Source organism: Telopea speciosissima, chromosome 8 (genome assembly GCF_018873765.1).
Source record: "Telopea speciosissima isolate NSW1024214 ecotype Mountain lineage chromosome 8, Tspe_v1, whole genome shotgun sequence".
Lineage (NCBI taxonomy): Eukaryota > Viridiplantae > Streptophyta > Magnoliopsida > Proteales > Proteaceae > Telopea > Telopea speciosissima.
This window is the reverse complement of record NC_057923.1, coordinates 58,776,390-58,795,535: the sequence shown is the minus strand read 5'-3', so window position 1 is coordinate 58,795,535 and position 19,146 is coordinate 58,776,390. Positions and strand designations below refer to the sequence as shown.

General features: G+C 38.9%; 1 protein-coding gene and 1 long non-coding RNA gene across 2 annotated transcripts; both read left to right on the top strand.

The window, feature by feature from the left end:
- The first annotated feature begins 2,295 nt into the window (after window positions 1-2,295).
- On the top strand, window positions 2,296-2,742 carry LOC122670509. Its single transcript, XR_006334220.1, has 3 exons — window positions 2,296-2,388; window positions 2,481-2,546; window positions 2,656-2,742. It is a non-coding gene; the product is annotated as an uncharacterized LOC122670509 (long non-coding RNA).
- Window positions 2,743-5,512: 2,770 nt separating this feature from the next.
- LOC122672490 (receptor kinase-like protein Xa21) lies at window positions 5,513-9,124 on the top strand. The gene is made up of 4 exons (XM_043869954.1): window positions 5,513-5,655; window positions 5,798-7,352; window positions 7,543-8,059; window positions 8,635-9,124. The coding sequence occupies exons 1-4, from the start codon at window positions 5,513-5,515 to the stop codon at window positions 9,030-9,032; spliced, it is 2,613 nt and encodes an 870-aa protein (XP_043725889.1). The 3' UTR covers window positions 9,033-9,124.
- Window positions 9,125-19,146: the final 10,022 nt, after the last annotated feature.

The following is a 19,146-nucleotide window of genomic DNA, read 5'->3' as shown; positions in this document are numbered from 1 at the left end:
TGGTCTAAAAATTTAATTAAAGAGAAGAGAATAAGCAAAACCATTCAACAACTTTGAAAATTAGAAAGAGATGGGGAAAAACAAGCACAATGAATCTTTGTAGACAATAATGTCGGATCTTTATCCCTTGTAATTCCCTGTCCAGTCCAATTCCCCTAGTGCCCCTAACAAGGGGGGAGGCGCAATGACCATTCCACCCCTACCCAAACACTCTGCCCAGGTGGGGTCCACCCCCTCTTATTACAAGCACTAGGGAATTGGATTAGACAGGGAATACCAGGAGATAATTTTTCCAATAATGCCTTCTATTGCAAGTTGCATGGTGCCTTGTTGATTTAGTCTAAAGATTTAACTGAAAAGAAAGAGGCAATTTCCTCCAAAATACCATTGGAAGACTGAGTTGACTAGTTGACTATTCCAGGGAGGCAGGGCCACATGACAACAAATGATAGGTTTCTCACCCTTAACTTTCTCATTGCTAGACTGAGTTGATTAGTCGACTCAGTCAAAGATATCATCAACATGGCTGGTAAGGTGAAGTCTAGAATGAATTGTTAAACGTTGATGTGTGGTGGTGGTGGAGTGTGTGTGTTGGAAGTATAACTTGCCAAGTATTTCTTCTCCTAATCCAAGCCTACCTCAATTGGAAATGTGTCTAAGCACTCATAAAAGACTTAGACATACAATTTAAAAAGAAAAAAAAACTCAAGCTTTTGGTGTATTGTTACCTTATCCTTTGTGATGAGATGATTGAATTCATTGACTGATCAAAGAAGAGATTCAAGTCTCCTATATTCGCCAATGAGGTCACTTCAAACTATAATTGAATTTATTGATAAATCCAGGTTAATCTCGATTCTTGTCAATATAGTTTAGATTTTTATCCTTTCAAGTGCGGTGCACTGCCAATGCACCTTACTTAAAAATCCAACCATATACCCAACACTTGAGAAGATAAAACGACACGCATGGAAACTAGAGTGAAGGTGTTTTAAACCATTTCGTACCTATTCTAGATCGAGTCCAGCTAAAAATCAGCTGGGACCGATCCGCAAGCTTTTAAACACTAATCTCATTGACTCATCGTAACCAATGGTCTAAAGAATGAGAGGAAAGACTTTGACTTCTAAGGTCTAGCTTTTACTGGAATACTTCTGTTGTTGCATAGCACTATCTTTTCCCTTTTCCATATGTGTAGCTATTTTTTGGTAAATATATGTGTGGATTTTAATTGAAAATAAACAAACATTAGAGAATTTTGTAATTAAGATCCTAATGTTACTTCTTATGCTTATAGTAGTTATTTTTTTTTTTTTTGGTAAATGTATGCTTATAGTAATTCTAGAAAAAACATGAGGTGGATATGCATTATTATGCTACATTATGATTGTGAGTGGGTTTTGAACTTTTGATTGGATTAAAGATAGTTTGGAATTTGTTTATACACTAAAAGGTCATGTACATTAAAAATAAGGGAAAATTTCGTAACCCTCCCCTATAGTTTGTCCTAATCACACCTTCCTCCCCTTGATTTTGCCCAATTACATATAATTTTCCAGTAGTTTTCAATGAAATTACTAATTCCTTTCTTGTCGTTAGTGTCCGTCTGTTAAATGTGGACATGACATAATAAGATTTTGGAAAATTTACACATACCACCCCTGAGGTTTGACGTAAGGATATTTTTAGCCCCCAATTTTGGAAAATTCTACCTACCCCCTATGAGAGTTGCAAACGGTAACAAATAAGTCCATTTCGTCAGTTCGTGACTAACACTGTTAAAAATTAGACTTGAACGGATGGAATTGCCCTTCTAAGAAGAATTAAAAACAAAAATAAAAATAAAATAAAAAAACAAAAGCTGTAATTCATCTTCCCCAAACCTGCGACTTCGTCCGAAAATCCCTTCATGCTTGACCTTAAACATCTCCAACTATTTTTCCTGTGCATAACATTTGCAGGAAGAGTATTACGAGTTTCAGGTATCCAATGAACCAGCATTAAGTATTTCGGCTCAGCATGGTGGTACCAAAATCCCTCCTGCAAATCCATTAATCAAATTCAGGGAAACATGAATTGACGCAGGAAATCGAAGAAATTTTTATAGATAAAATGCAATTTTCCAAATAAGCTTCTGAATTAGTTACCTTAACAGCCGCTTCAACAAGAGGCTAGCGCCTCTCTCCGTCAAGCCTATATATATCCGTATTTATCTCCTCCAGCTTCCATTAGTAGAAATCTCCTCCAGCTTCCTTCATAGATTTTTAAGTTTCGATTTTAATTTTCTCTTTCTCTTCTTCTCTCGTCTTCATCGATCGATCATCATTATGGATTTTTGCAGTAAATCTGCTTGGGACTCCGGCTCTCCCTTCGACTGCCTCCTTTTCGGTAACTCTTTCTCTGTCTCTTCATTTTCTTTCGTTTCCCTTTGTATTCTCTCTCTTACAGTTGATTGTATATTTTGGAACTGTGTATAACAGACCTTGATGATACTTTATACTCTTCAAAGATTGGAATTGTTGAAGCATGCAAGAGAAACACTGAAGGTAAGTAAGGGGTAAATTAAAATTGTGAATTGAATTAAAGTTGCATTGTTGCAAGAATATGAGTTTTGAAATCTGACTATGTTAATCAATTTTATTTCCTTTTCTACAGGATTTCTTGTGAAAAATGTGGATTTACAGAGGATAAAGCGTCAAATCTTCGAGTTGAGCTTTTTAAAACATACGGAAGCACTCTTGCTGGCCTAAAATATCGTCTAATTTTTAAGGTCAAGCATGGAGGGATTTTCCGACGAAGTCGCAGGTTTGGGGAAGATGAATTGAGCTTTTGGTTTTTATTTTTATTTTATTCTGATTCTTCTTAGAAGGGCAATTCCGTCAGTTCAAGTCTAATTTTTAACAGTGTTAGTCATGAACTGATGGAATGGACTTATTTGTTACCGTTTGCAAACCTCAAGGAGGTATGTAGAATTTTCCAAAACTGGGGGTGAAAATATCCTTTCATCAAACCTCAAGGATGGTATGTGTAAATTTCTCTAAGATTTTTCATAGTCCTCGAACTAACCTTGAGTCGTTGTGAGATGACCCTTTTATTCCATGTGAATAGACTCTTTTACCCTTGTTCTTCTTCCTCCTCGTCCAACCCCTTTCCTGCAACTTCGCCCCCACCCTGCTCGTTCAACCTCTGATTTTGACATTGAATCAAACTTTTTTGGGTATTTTGCATTCATTTTCTTTTAATCTTTTAAGTTAGGATTTCAATTAGCTTCAGGCAGTGATCATGGTTGGGCTTGAGATGAAGAAAACCCAGATCGGTTTTCACGTAAGAACCGGAGCATTGAAGGATCGAATGGCGGAGCTACGAGGGATCGTCATCTGGTCGATGATGGGGCTGGAGATGTGATCAAGTGTTTTGGAAAGTACTGCAGATCGTGCACTGCCAGTTTCATGGCGGACTGTGTAGCCATCTGCTGTTGCCCTTGTGCAGTGGTGAGCTTCTTGGCGCTTGCATTAGTGAAGGTTCCCCGGATGATCGGTAGGAGATGTTTGGGGTTAGAGAAAAATGGTCACAAATCTAAAAGGAAAGAGAGAAGGAAAGGGAAAGAAAGGGATGGATTGATCCAGAGAAATGGAAATTTGAGGAAAGAAAGGGCAATAGAAGAGGGAAAATGTCAATTCCAAATCGATGATGAATTAAACCTCATCTTCAGGTTCTTTCGCTTTGAATGGAGGTTTCTTCTCTTCATATAGAGGTGCTATTGATGATTCTGGGACGCCCAAACGTTGGGACCCCCCCAATTTTCTTCCTATTCTTCCTCTCCATCGATTATTATTGATTTCTATTTTGTTTCTCTGTAATAACCAAGTGATCAGAGAGGTGTCGAAGCTTTGTTTCTCCACTGCTGAGTTGCTGTTGATCTGCTGAAGATTGGGCTATCGAGATCCATCAAAGCTGTTCCTTCAAAATGCAATTTCTAGCCTGCGGCTCTACTGTTCTGGTGTTTTATTGCAGCAGACTTTAAGATCTTGAATCTCCAGATCATCAGAGTCATCCCATATTTTGACAGTAAAATACCTTTCTTAGAACCCTCCTTCGATGGTTGGTAGAGTTTCTTTCTCTGGAATCCACGGAGAGAAAAACTCTCTGTAAGAGAAGAAAGGAAGAAACAATCTTTCTTTTCTCTGAAATCCAACTGTTTGTAATAGAATTATAGAACAGATGGAGAAATTCTGAAGGAGGCGGTGGAGGATGCGGCGGCAATGGTGGCGGTGGTGGTGGTGGTGGTGCTGGCGGTGGAGGAGGAAAGAAATGGGTTTTTTAGGTTGAAGATTAAATAAGGGTAGATGTGTAATTTCATTTCTGATGTTTTAGTACAAGGATAAAACAGTCTTTTCCAACCAATAACTAACAGAATGTTAATACCGTCAGCCAGAGGGGGTCAAAGTGTAATTAAAAAAAATACAGAAAAGGAAGGTGTAATTAAGTCAAAATATAGGGGAGGGGTACATAATTTTCCTTCAAATAAAGAATGAAGCGTACAAAGGGAAGAGTTGGGAAACCCTAGAAACACTACACAAAACTGTAAAATAAAAAACCTCACTTACAACATTGCCATCAACATGAGATTAGTTAGCAGACAAACGAGCACGAGGAAAACCCACAATAGCAAGCTAGTGCCACCTGAGCCTCAAACCTGAGGTCCTCCTTAACCGATGCAAGATAGGAATTGATAAGAGTAGAAACTTCAAATTTGGTAACCAACTTTACAAGAAAATCTGCTATCAAGTTAGCTTCATGAAAGCAATGGGTAATTTTCCATTCAATCTCCCCAAAACACTCTTATAACCCAAACCACTGTTGTTGGACAAACCACATAATCATCATCTTCGAAATCATGATATCACCACCACGATTGAGTCGCACTCGATCCAAACCTTTGGAAGGCAAAGATCTCTAGCCGGATTTAACCCCAATAGTAGTCCACTAAACTCCGTGACAAAGTTGATCGTAACACCAAGGTATGATCTAAAAGAGGAAATTACCTTAGCATTGGAAATTACCTTAGCAAACTGCCATCAATGTGTAGGGTGGAAACCAACAGATTTCAATTATAGATTTTGGCATACCTTGGGGGACTAGAATTTTCAAATATCTAAAGGACATCAAATCAGCATTTGAAATTTGGAGCCACCTTGTCCTTTGTAACGAAAGTCATGAAATGTTTGAATTCATTGATTGACTACAATTAAGTTATAATTACCAATGGAAAACCATATCACAATACGCCATAGACACCGACCTCATGTATTTACCATGAAACAAATTGTCTAAGAAATAACAGGAAAGACTTTGACTTCTAAGGTCTAGTGTTTGGTGCAATATTACGGTTGTTGCTTAGCACTTTCCTTTTGTTAGGAGAATATATAGCTATACCCTAGTTATCCACAACTCAAAATTGCATGGTTTCTTCTGCATTTGCTTCCCAAAATTTGATTCTAAATCATCTTTGATGGCTCTTCATCAGCTTATTCTAGTTTTCAATATTTTCCTCTTTGCTGGGAGCTCATTGAGGCTGCTAGAATCAGTCACCCCTGATGGTACAAATGATCGACTTGCTTTGCTGGAGTTTAAGAAACAAATAATTGATGATTTGTATGGAGCACTGAGTTCTTGGAACGATTCCATCCATTTCTGCAACTGGGTAGGGATCACATGCGGCCATCGTCATCAACAAAGGGTTATCAGCTTGGATTTCCTTTCATAACAATACTCTCGAAGGAGAAATTCCTACCAGGTTGGCCAATTGCACTCGTCTAAGAGAAATTCACTTCTCCTTTAACAATCTCGTCAGGAAGATTCCGGTTGAACTATTTACGTCTTTGTCAAAGCTAGAGATAATTTCTATTAATGACAATGGCTTAATAGGAGAAATACCAGCTTCTTTTGGAAACATTTCCTCCCTCCGAGTCATCTCTTTGAATGGAAATGAACTGCAGGGGAGCATTCCAGAATCCTTTGGTCAGCTAACAAACCTAAACTTTCTATCACTTGGTCAAAACAAGCTATCTGGTATGTTCCCTGTCTCACTACATAGTCTCTCATCTCTTGAAGTTATTTCTTTCTACCGAAACCAACTGCATGGGAGCCTTCCACCAGACATAGGCCTCACTCTTCCAAATCTCATTAAACTATTACTTGGAATTAACTTTTTCTCAGGAAGCATTCCAAATTCCATATCCAATTTTTCAAAACTCGAAATAGTTGATCTCGGGGATAACAATTTTATTGGACCAGTCCCTAACAACTTAGGAAATCTTCAAAACCTTCAAGTATTCAGTATTGCTGGAAATCAATGTGGAACAGGGAAATCTGATGATTTTGATTTCTTAAAATCATTGGTGAATTGTACACATCTGAGGTTTTTGGCCCTACAAATTAATTGTTTTAAGGGTCCCCTTCCCAACTTTAAAGCCAATCTCTCAACACAGCTCTCGATACTTCATTTGGGAGGGAATCAAATATCTGGAATCATTCCTACTGGGATTGAGAATCTCATCAACTTGACCGATTTGAGCTTGGGTGAGAATTTTTTGGAAAGTAATATTCCTTCTGTTATCGGGAAACTTCCAAAGCTTCAAAGATTATTGTTGGGTGGAAATAGACTTTCTGGACAGATACCTTCATCTATAGGCAATCTCACTTTTTTGTATGAACTCCACTTAGAAGGCAACAACTTGAATGCAAGCATTCCTACTAGCATTGGGAATTGTCAACGGTTACAGTACCTAAACCTTAGTCACAATAACCTCCAAGGCCCAATACCTAAGCAACTCTTTCTTATTTCCTCCTTATCAATATCTCTTGACTTATCTTCTAATTCTTTGGTCAGTTCCCTACCAATTGAAATTGGAAACTTGAAGAGTCTTTCTACAATAGATATCTCCAATAATAAACTGTCTGGAGAAATTCCCTCCTCTGTTGGTGACTGTAATAGTTTGGAACATCTTTATATGGGTGGTAATTTGTTTGAAGGAACCATTCCTCAATCTTTGACTCTTTTGAAGGGGCTTCAAGATTTAGATCTCTCACATAACAACTTGTCGGGACAAATCCCACAAGATCTAGAGAAACTTTCAGTGTTGCAAAGTTTGAATTTATTCATCAATAATCTTAAGGGGGAGGTACCAACAAAAGGAATCTTTGGAAATGCAAGTGCAATTTTAGTGAATGGAAATGATAAGCTTTGTGGGGGAATTGCAGAGTTACATATGCCCACATGCAAAAACCATGGATCTGCCGAACGAGAAAAGTCCAAGGCTTTTAGAATAGTTCTGACAATAATCGGTATGGTTGTTGGTTTTCTTTTGATATCTTCCTTTCTTACTCTTTGTTGGAAAAGAAAATAAAAAAAATAAACCATCATCCACACCATTAATCGGTGATTGGATCTTAAAGCTTTCTTACAAAGAGCTCTTCAATGCTACTGGAGGATTTTCTTCAGCTAATTTCATAGGTTCTGGTAGTTTTGGCTCTGTATAGTACAAAGGGATTATTGATCAGCATGAAACAATTGTCGCAGTCAAGGTACTCAACCATCAAAATCCAAGAGTTTACAAGAGCTTTATGGCTGAATGTAAAGCACTAAGAAACATTCGGCATCGAAATCTTGTCAAGATCTTAACTTCCTGTTCAAGTCTTGATTTAGAAGGCAAAGATTTCAAAGCACTTGTTTATGAGTTCATGCCCAATGGGAGTCTAGATGATTGGTTGCATCTGCCAATGCAGGCAAATAATCATTCAAGGAGTTTAGGCCTTCTTCAAAGACTCAACATCGCAATTGATGTGGCTTTTGCATTGGATTACCTTCATTACGACTGTTATGTGCCAATTGTTCATTGTGACTTGAAGCCAAGCAATATTCTATTCGACAATGATATGACTGCACATATTAGTGATTTTGGTTTGGCAAGGCTACTTGTAGAACCTGACGACAATTCATCCCAGGCACAAACTAGTACCATCGGGATAAAAGGATCTATTGGATATGCTGCTCCAGGTAATTACAAATAAACTATACAATTTTATTTTGAGTTATCAATATATTAAATTTTGATTTTGTAGATCTAAATGCCCTTTACAAAGTTGTTGCTATCTATTCTAATCAAAATTTTGTTGTACAATGTTAAACATGGCCAAAATGATGATTTAGAAAAAGGTTAGATCTAAAGGTCATGTGTACCAGGCTTAGTATTTATTCTAAATATTATTGGATATCCAGATCCTGTTCTGGATAGTTGATTTAGTATACCAACATACTTTTCTATCATAATTAGAATTGATCATGGTTTTTCACCTAATCACTTGAATTAAGAATTGATTATACTATGAATGCATTGGACCAGGTATCTAATTCGAGCAAATTTAGATTGGATTCCTATTAATATAATGAAAAGAATCATGGTTCCTAAGGTGAAAAATGACCTTATAATTTGCTACTTTTGAATATATTGTTCACAATTTCAATATATGAGATTTATTACCGGAAAAAAAAATATTGTAATTTATTGTATTATATGAACAATATGCAAATCACTTATTTTTATACTAAAAAAATGGGTTTGTAAATTTCAGAATATGGCATGGGTGGAAAGGCAACTATACAAGGGGACATATTCAGCTATGGGATCCTTTTATTAGAGATGTTCATAGGAAAAAGGCCAACAGATCAGATGTTTTCCGATGACTTGAATCTCCGTAACTTTGCAAAGGCAGCTTTACCTGTACACGTGATGCAAATTTTTGATCCAATACTCCTACCCAAGGAAGAACACAGTGAAGAAAGTGAAGATGAAGCTATCAACAAAACTGATGGTCCTAGTCATAGGACAAATAAATTGCAAGATTGCATGGCTTCAATAATTGAAATTGCACTCCAATGTTCCATGGAATCGCCAAGAGAACGTTTGAACATGAAAGATGTTGTGAGGGAACTACGTTTAATCAAGGGAAATTTTCTTGAAGCTCTATAATTACAGAGGAAATACGCCTGATTAGAAGGTAATTCTTACTTTATTACCTTTGTAGTTCTTGTGTTGTCTTGGAAGTTTAATGCTCATGAAAAAATTGGTGAAAAGAAAGTTATCGATCATGCAGCAAATGTAAGCTGATATAGAAATTTAATGGATACTGAGACGAATCGGCCGTATTGGGCCGAACCAGACAGTTTTTACCTTCAATTTTTAATAAAAAATTACTTTCTAAATAGGGTTACCCCAATTAGAATTGGTTACAGAATCGGGCAGGTATCGATATCAATATAGATCGCACGATATCGGGCCGATTTAGATAGTTCTACTCTCAGTTTTTATTAAAAAAAAATTAGTTTTTGGACAAATTTCCCCCATAATTAGAACCATTATATTGATACAAGATTGGGCAAGTATTGGTGTCGGGCCGGTACCGATATAAATTGACCGATACGCCTGATCCGATGTTTTTTTTTTTTTTTAACTGTGATTCACATATATAGATAGGTTGGCAACTGAAAAAGTTTTAGTCTCAATTTTAATCTTTCTTGAACCCAATCTGTATGAAGGTTGTACCAATTCCTGGATAATTAACTATATCCCAAACCTTTTTTGGGGCCTTAAGAAGGCAAAATTCAAACTAGAGGCATATCTCTTATCTGGAGTTCCATATTCCACCTTACGATTCAATTAATTTGATAGGGTTCTTTTAAAAATGTTGTTACCTATATCTTGTTAGCCTTTAAAGCATTTGATGGTAATGGCTAATTATGATCTTGGCATTTGCAATTCTTGCGAGAATGACATATTTATTGACTATTTGAATGTGAATGGGATAAAATTGTGTCCTTTTACTCTTTCTTTGATTTCAAAACTTAAATGATTCCTTGTTATTCATATATCAACTCTCTAAAGTTGAAAAGAAAAATGCAATTTGAAGCATGCTTGGTTATACTGCAATAGGTGTTATTACAAATTGAGAGCAATGAATAGTATAATTCTTAGAAAAGCAGGTTTTCATTGAAAGAATATTATAAGCAACAGGCCTAATATTGTCAACCAATGAGACCCCTTAAACAAAACGATCTAAGTTGAGATTATGTTTGGTATGCATTCTTGGAATAGATTTTGTGTCTGGATATCATTCAAAACACCAATTCTTCTACCTTTTTTCACTTCGAAATGCATTCTTGATCGAGAATCAATTCCAAGAATGCAGATCAAACAAAATGTGAACTTCGATGGGGCTTCTGAAGGTTTTGACAAACTAAGGCAGCATAAGTTGGATCACAAGATTTCACTTGAGCTGTTTTGTGGTTGTGCAGTATGCGGATTTCAATATGCAGGTTCAAGATCAGTTGTAAGAATGGAAAATAGGGCTCTTCAATAAGACTATGTATGTAAGCCAAGAAAAGAAAAGAACAGAAAATTGATCAGCAATGGATGGAGTTTGATACAAAGGAGAGACTTTTATAATCTTTTCAATTTATTTAACCTCGTCACTTAGATGTTAAAGAGTCTTCTATCATGTTTTCAATTTCGTTTTGTATGTATTTGCAAAAAAACCTAGTATGGATAGTTTACTTGCTAGCTACCTTATGTCATAGAGACAACATATCTCAGGTTTCTTATGGTCTGGATTTGCTTACTGAGTTCTACTAAAAAAAAAAAATTGCTCACAAAGATTTTTGATGTGTTTTTTTCATAATATGGGTGCTTGCATATATGAGTTCTTAATTTCTATAGATATAATAAAGATCATCATCTTCACTTAAATATCAAAGGGGGGGGGGGGATTTTTATCCTCTCCATGGTGTAGTACTGCATCGTGCGTTGCTGCAGAGGCCATGTGGCACAGCAGACCCCACATGGTGCACATGGTCTCTGCAACCACCGCACGATGCATTACTACACCGTACAGTAACAGGAGAGGATAACGATTGGGGGGGGGGGGGGGGGGAAATTAAAGAATGGATTTTTACTATAGGATTTTGCTTTCCTCCGATGTCAATAAAATTTGTGGTTCATGTTAGGACTATCAATTGGGACGGGTTTTGATTGGCTCCATCTTTTTTGAGTCAGGACTGGAAACGTCCCACTTAACTACTTAATTCTAAACATTGGAATCAGTACCGATAATAATGGGATGATTGGGTTTTGATTCCTAATCGGTCCCAGTTCTTAATCGATCCAAATTGACAAAAATGCCAATCAATAGAGCCCAAAGAAAATAGTTTTTACCATATTGGCCGGGGCCATACACAATTTATGACAAAACTAGACCAACTGAATTAATCAGGTTTTGTAGGAATAACTGGTAAATTAGAATACTATATTATTACTCTCTTTAACTGTATAATCAATTCTAGACTCTTACAATAAAGAATGTAGAAAGGCGATATAGCATCCACCTGATTCAGAGGATCCATCCGAACCCTTATAATGTATGGTATCTGAATACTTACTGAAACTAGGGTTTTCGTGTATGGCAACCGCACCGGTATCGGTCGCCATTGATATCAATACCAATATCAATATAAATAGATCATATCGGGATGAATTGGACCATTTCATCATTCAAAATACTGATACGGAGTTTTTTGGACCATTCTGCCCTCCCCTGTTCCAACACCATCGGTACGGTATCGATCAAATTTCGATATCAGCCATGTGTGAAACCATTGGTGAAGAAAAACAGGAGTTGCATACAACCTCTTTATGGTTCCCATCGAGTCTAATTGTTAAATCTATAGTTCTTCTATTTGCCACTTATAATTTTTCGGCTTATATTCACCAGAATAAGAAAAATTAAGATTGTATAAAGTTCTAAATGCTTTGATGAATGAGGCACTTATAAGACCCTACTTCTAGTCGGGCAGGGGTAAGGTGGTAAATGCGCACCGCCTCATCTCTGGTGCTGCACATGCAGCATTGCTACCCGGATTAACAGGAGCCAAGTCCTCCATGGCTCCATGCTTGGGATCTTTGGACGCTATGCCTCAAATGGTCGTGACATTGTCTATATTGAATTTAGCTTGTCACCATTGCCACATACATGCATGACACTGAGATGGATGTATTAATGTGGGTGCATTTTTTTTGTTTTGTTTTTGGTAAACAATGTGGATGCATTCTTGTCATACCAAACCTCACATTCATCTCACCGGTCATATTTCAACTTTTTCCTAATATTAATAAGTAAATGAAATGATTAAAAGACACAACTTAGTTTAAGAAAATATTATCTTAAATTATGAAATTTTAATGATAATCTTACTTAACATGATTGTTTTAAACTAAAACTTGACAATGAGGTGGGCATCAGTAAATCATGGTGAAAGGAAGTACACACTCTTAGAATATTTTTTCCTCTTATAGTTTCTCTCTTGATTAACTATGTGGGTCTCTTTCTTTTTCATTAAATATATTTCTTCATTATCTTCTATTAACTTAGTATAACCTTCTCTCGTAAATTATATTATCTTTTTTTCCCCTTTTTTACTTGTTTTATTTTTTTTAACATTTCTTTAAGAATCTATCGGAAGTGGAAGAAACCCATCAACAAATCATTTTTTTATTTTTTTTGGTAATCAAACCCATCAACAAATCAAGACAACCTGAGAGTGCTGAACACTATCTTCCATCCTTGAGGGGAAAAAATTAATAATCAAATCTTATGGCCATTAGCTATAGAACTATAAATCGATTGTTAGTTTTAAATGTATTTAAAACAAAGGAAGTTTTACCAACAACTGCCTAGCTTAGTTGGTGAGCTGTGGTGCGCTTCATGCTTATGCTCATCAGGAGGTCTCGAGTTTGAGTCTCCTGGCTGGTACCTTACCCCCTCCCAATCCCAAAAAAAAAAAAAAAAAAGTTTTAACATACAATTTTTCTACTTTCAAAATTAGTTTTGATTGTTGCGTCTCCCATAAGAATTGAACCCATGATCTTTCCAAAGTTGCTTTTATCAAAGAATTTGTGTGAAAAATTGAGTCCCACAATGGAAGAGAAAAAAGTGAAGTTCAAATATTAAATGAGGACCATAATGATATGGTTTCATGAAAGGAAGGCTCACTATGGTATCTTTGTCTCTTATGAGTGTGGGGTTTTTTTTTTTTTTTTTCGCACGCACGTCGTACCAAACCGAGGGAGGTGAGGCCTTTTATGTGTATGGTTTTTTGTTTTTTTGGTTGTCGATGAATGTAGTGTGCCTTGTTGTATATCCACGGGGAGAGGTAAGGGCGGTGAGTAGATTGGGGTGCGAGAGGGGTTAGAGTTGTAGCGGCGATGGCAGTTGCAAAGAATGGAGAACAAGAATGGGGAGTGCTTGCGGAGAAGGGAGAATAGGGGTGGGGTGGGGTGGGGTGGTGCAGGGGGTGGGGGTGGGGGTGGGGGCAGGTTTTGTAGGAGGAGGAGGAGGAGGAAGAGGGAAGAGGAAGAGGCGAGAGGAAGAAGATGATTGGGAGAAGGGGCGGGATTGCAGGGGTGGGATGGGATTGCAGAGAAAAAGAAGAGGGGACTGCTTCTGGGGCGGGAGGGGTTGCAAATGGTGATGGGAGAAGGGGGAGGTGGAATGGTATAATCGTCAAAAAAATACTGAATTGGTTGAGGGATGAACACTGTTTTGACTAGTTTTGTCAACTCAAACTCAATTTTAGGTAATTTTGTAAAGTGAAATAGTAATTGTATAATTTTGTAATGCAAAACCCAAAACTGATTGTATTGTCATTTGAAAAAAAAAAAAATGTTGATTCATAAGAATAGCTCAAATATTCAAGGAATAGCTATTACTTGAATTAGATGGTCCACTGAAGTACTACAACATCGCTTAACTACCATTGCTCCCCACTTTTCTCTAGAAAAAAAAATTGAAAATATGAGAAAACCTTCACACAAAAGGAATGCAAAAACTACATAGTGGTCTCTTGACCAATGATTGGTCTGAAAAACTTTGTTCAGACTCCACCATATTTTCTATTTTCTATTTTTATAGAAGAAGAGCAAGGCTCTTAAGTCTGAACCTTGTTAAACAATGTTGAATGGTGTAAGATGATATGTGTAGGCGTGTAGCTTTAATTGGGAAAAGACTTGATGGATATTGTATGAAGTGATTTTGTATTTCATTCAATTGTATAAGAGAAGGAAGATCCCAAATCAGAATAAGATTCCACATGTGATAATAGATAGAGTTTCTATATCACATGTGGATTACAAAGGAAAGGGATTAGATTACAAGAGATTGAGATGAGATTAATAAGGAAACCCAATACAGCCGTTCCAAGAATGGGAAGACTATATTGGTCAATACACTCCTTCAAGATGAAGAGTCCGACCAGTGGATCTTTAGCTTGTCCCTTAAGAACTGAAAGCGACCAGTTGAAAGAGCCTTGGTCAAAGTGTCAGCTAATTGGTCTGTAGTGGAAATGAATTGGACCTGTAGTTGCTTCTAGGCGACCTGTTCCCTAACAAAGTGGAAGTCAATTTCAACATACTTCGTACGAGCATGAAAAACCGGGTTGGAAGAGAGATATGTGGCACCAATGTTGTCACACCAAAGAACGGGGCGGTGTGGATTGTGGAACACCAAGCTCCGTGAAGAGAGACTGAAGCCAGATCAATTATGTGGCAGCATCTGTGAGGGCCTTATACTCGAATTCAGTAGATGAGAGAGAGAGACAGTCTTCTGTTTGTGGGACTGCTAAGAAATGAGGTTGGGCCCTAAAAAGATAGCGTATCCACCTGTGGAATGCCGGTCAGATGTGTTACAGGCCTAGTCAACATCAGTAAAGGCCTGGAGAGTGAGAGATGTGGACAGGTCAAAGTAGAGCCCATAAGCCTATAAGTGCTTGTGCCTTTGAGCTAACGCAGGATGCGTTTGACCAAACTCCAATCATTAGTGGTAGGGGAGTGCATAGTCTGACATGCCCGATTATCCGAGAAAGCAACATCAGGACGTGTGAGAGTGACATATTATAATGCACCCACAATGGAGTGATAGCGACTGGCGTCAGAAAAGGCAACACCCCCTGCAGGAGTGGCTTTAGTGGTGGTAGCCATGGGGCCATGGGGGTCAAGATAGGCTTGCAGTCAGACATGCCGGCACGCTCTAAGAGATCCCGAATATAGCGAGATTGGGTTAGAAGAAGACCATTACGGTGTGGGGTAGCCTCAACCCCCAAAAAGAAGTGCAATGGTCCAAGGTCTTTAATGGAAAACTCAGAAGCTAGTCCGGAAAGTAAACCTGTGACCTGTGAAGGAGAATTTCCAGTAACAAAGATGTCATCAACATAAATCAAAACATACATAATGGTGCTGCCTTGGCGAAAAATAAATAAAGATGTATCAGTCTTGGATGCCGTGAAGCCATAATCAAGGAGAAACTTGGTCAATCGATGAAGCCATGCGCGAGGGGCCTGTTTCAAGCCGTATAAGGAGCAGTGCAGGCGACAAACATGGTGGGGATTGGTCTAATCTTCAAAACCAGGTGGTTGGACCATGTATACCTCCTCCAACAGTTCCCCATGTAGGAAAGCATTTTGAACATATAGTTGACGAATAGGCCAGCCATTGGAAATAGCAAGAGAGATAACAGTGCAAATAGTGGGTTGTTTAACCACCGGATTGAATGTTTCACCATAATCAACACCCTCCTGTTGGTGAAACTCCTTGGCAACTAATCTGGCCTTATAGCGCTCAAGAGAGCCATCTGCTTCCCGTTTAATACAATAAACTCACTTGCAGCCTATGAGATTCATGGTCGATGACCGGGGGACAAATATCCAAGTACCATTGCGGAGGAGAGCGTTGAACTCATCGGTCATTGCAGTACGCCACTTTGGAAATTTGTTTGCCTGTGAGAAACAAGTAGGCTCAGTAGACAAAGATTTAGAGGCAAATACTGCACGACGGCCTGACGGGTTTGGTGTTGGGTTTGGGAGCGAAGTCGCATTGGGTGATGAGAGGCTGGAGGGGTGGTAGTAGGCTGGGTTGGTGGGACTATAGTGGGAAGGGTTGGGCCGGCGTGACAAACATCATGAAGAGAGCGAGTTTTAGCTGGTAGTGGTGGAAGGGGCTGGAACCCGGGTGGAGCCGAGGGTGGTGTGAGTGGCGGTGATGGAGGATGCATTGGTGGTGGTGAGGCTGGTAATGGTGGAACCGGCGAGTGTGGCGGGGAAGGTGGGGTGATCGTGAGAGCCGGTAATGGTAAAATACGGTTTGGAGCAACTCCCCAAGGTGGTGAAGGGGGGGGGGGGGGAAGAAGGGGATAGAGGTGTAGGAGAGACAGTGAAAGGAAAGATATCCTTTGAAAAATGAACATGGCGAGCAATCCACATGCGATCGATAGATTGATCAAGGCACCGATAGGCTAAATGGTTGGGGCTGTAACCCAAAAAGACACAGGGAGAAGAACGGTAATCAATTTTGTGTGAATTATAAGGGCGAAGGAATGGAAAACAAAGACAACCAAAAATTCGTAAAAATGAATAGTCAGGAACTCGATGAAAAAGGAGTTGATAAGGAGAGATACCTTTGGAAACACGGGAAGGGAGGCGAGTAATAAAAAAGACAACCGTTTCAAAAGCAAAATTCCAATACAGACGAGGGACCGAACCATGGGCTAGTAATGAAAGGCCAGTCTCAACAATGTGACGATGACGGCGCTCAACTGCACCTTGTTGCTCATGGATATGAGGAGCAAAGATGCGATGAGTGGCTCCAATATCCGGGTACCAAGTTAGGGTAGGGTTCGGTGGATATGGAGGGGTGGGCAGGAGTGGTGGGTTGGAATGGAAAGGGTATTGAGTGTAGTGGGCGGTGGGGTGTGTGGGTGGTTGATAGTGGTAATTAGAGGGAGTACGGTAGGGGTTAGGACCGGGCCGGGGGGCTTGGGTTTGGAATAATACTGAGCAGTATCATGGGTGTCACGGTTACACAAGTGACACCATAGGCAATTTCCAGAGGAACGACCACCTCGACCAAAGCGTCCACGGCCCTCACGACCACGATAAGGAACACCACCCCACGGCCAGTAGTAGGTGACCGAGAATCAGAAGGAGCAGCGCTGCGTTGAACATTGTTGGCTGAAGGAGACCTGAAAGTAGTGCTTGAATCAGTCAGAGAGAGCTTGGATAGCCTTGAGCCATGAAGGAATTCATGGCTGAGAAGCATGGAGAGAAGATCATTGTATTCAATAGGCATGGTGCGGGTGATCATAGAAGAAACAATATCCTGAAATTCACTCCTCAAGCCACAGGGCAAAGTGGTTGACCGACAGCACGGAGTTCTTCAGAAATAGATCTGCCCGTTGAAGAAATAAGGCAACAAATTCATCAAATTTTTGTTGGAGATCTTCAATAGCCATCAAGAGAGACATGAGACGGCTCTCAGAAGGAGAGGAAAAAGTTGTGTGAAGGGTATCCCATATCTCACGGCTGGTGGTCTTCCCGAGAACCAGAGGGAAGACGTCGTCAGAGAGAGAGAGAGAGGCAATGAGAAGACTGCGGATCATAGCATCCTGGAGGCGCCAAGTGAGGGCAGCAGACGGATCTGTAGGACAAGGAGTATTGTCATCAAGATGGCCGAATAGTCCCTAGCCATCAAGAAAGGGTTCAAGTTGAGTGTGCCAATGAAGAAAATTCTTCGATGTGAGTTTCACCGAAATATAAGGATGAGCATGATGAAGGGAAGGGGGGCCAAGTTGGGAAGTAACGAGTGGGATAGTAGTTACAGAATTGGTGGTATCTTCATCTCCCATGGTGGTAGGGAATAAAGAAACGCAGAAAAGAAAAAAAAAAAGGAGAAGAAGAGGGAATGCTCGTTGTAGCTTAGTTTGCTCTGAATACCATATTGTATGAAGTGGTTTTGTATTTGATTCAATTGTATTGCAATCGGTTACATGAGTAATATATACGAGAAGGAAGATCCCAAATCAGAATAGGATTCCACATGTGATAATAGATAGAGTTTCTATATCACATGTGGATTACAAAGGAAAGGGATTAGATTACAAGAGATTGAGATTGAGATTAATAAGGAAACCCAATATAGCCGTTCCAAGAATGGGAAGGCTATATTGGTCAATAATGGAGTTGTATTTTTCCTCTTTCTTTCTTTTTTTTTTTTTTTTTTTCAAATGCCAAGTTGGAGCTATAGAGATCAACCTTGGAGTCAAATGGCTTTAAGATAAGTAGACCAAAAACAGAGTATATGGTGTGTAACTTAGTTACAATAGGACAACTGATGAGGTGGTGAATATTGATGAGAGGGAGGGTGATTCTCCAAAGTGATTATTTTAGGTATTTGGGCTCAATCATAAGTAAATGGAGAGGTATGTTTGAAGTGTTGTGTGATTGTCGTATTTCTTTAAAGCTTAAAGAAATTTTTTATAGGACTGCCATCTGACCGGCTATGATGTATGATGCAGAATATTGGACAGTTAAGAAGCGCATCAAATAGATAAGCTAAGTGTAGCGGAGATGAGGATGTTTAGATATGGATGTGTAGTAAAACTAAGAAGGGTAAAGTAAGAATGACCATATTAGAGTTGACTTGGGAATAACTCCAATTCATGATAAGCTATGAGAGAGCTGTTTGAGGTGACATGGCCATGTGCAACAGAGGCATTGGGATGCTCCAGTACGAAAAAGTGATTTGAACTTAATTGAAGGAACTAAAAGAGCCAAGGGTAGGCCTAAATTAATCATAAGAGAAGTTGTGAGGAAATACATGAATAGCTTAGACCTTGTTTCATGTATGACTTCGATTAATAGAGCTGATTGGAGAGCAAGGATCCATGTAGCCGCCCCAATTTAGTTGTGATAATGCTATGTTGTTGTTGTTGTTGACCCACACCTTTAGTTTGTCTAGAAAGCCATTCTAACATGGTTTTTTATTAAATGTAATAGTAGCTACTAATCACTCTTGATAATCAAGAGCACATAGAGAATTATTTCTTGTGGAATTATCTCTGCTAATGAGATTAGTTAGTAAACGTGGCCCAAATAACCAAATCTAACGAGCAAATATTTTCAAGGCTCGTTGATGCATCACCTAAAATTGGATATGCACTTAAAGTGGATAGGAGGTATGGAGCGGAGGACAATGCATCTATGCAAGT

Excerpts from the sequence above, each read along its gene's own strand:
- LOC122672490 (XM_043869954.1), top strand. The coding sequence starts at position 5,513 with ATGGCTCTTCATCAGCTTATTCTAGTTTTCAATATTTTCCTCTTTGCT. Across the intron at positions 5,656-5,797 it reads AAACAAATAATTGATGATTT|GTTGGCCAATTGCACTCGTC; the intron begins GTATGGAGCACT and ends AATTCCTACCAG. Across the intron at positions 8,060-8,634 it reads TATTGGATATGCTGCTCCAG|AATATGGCATGGGTGGAAAG; the intron begins GTAATTACAAAT and ends TGTAAATTTCAG.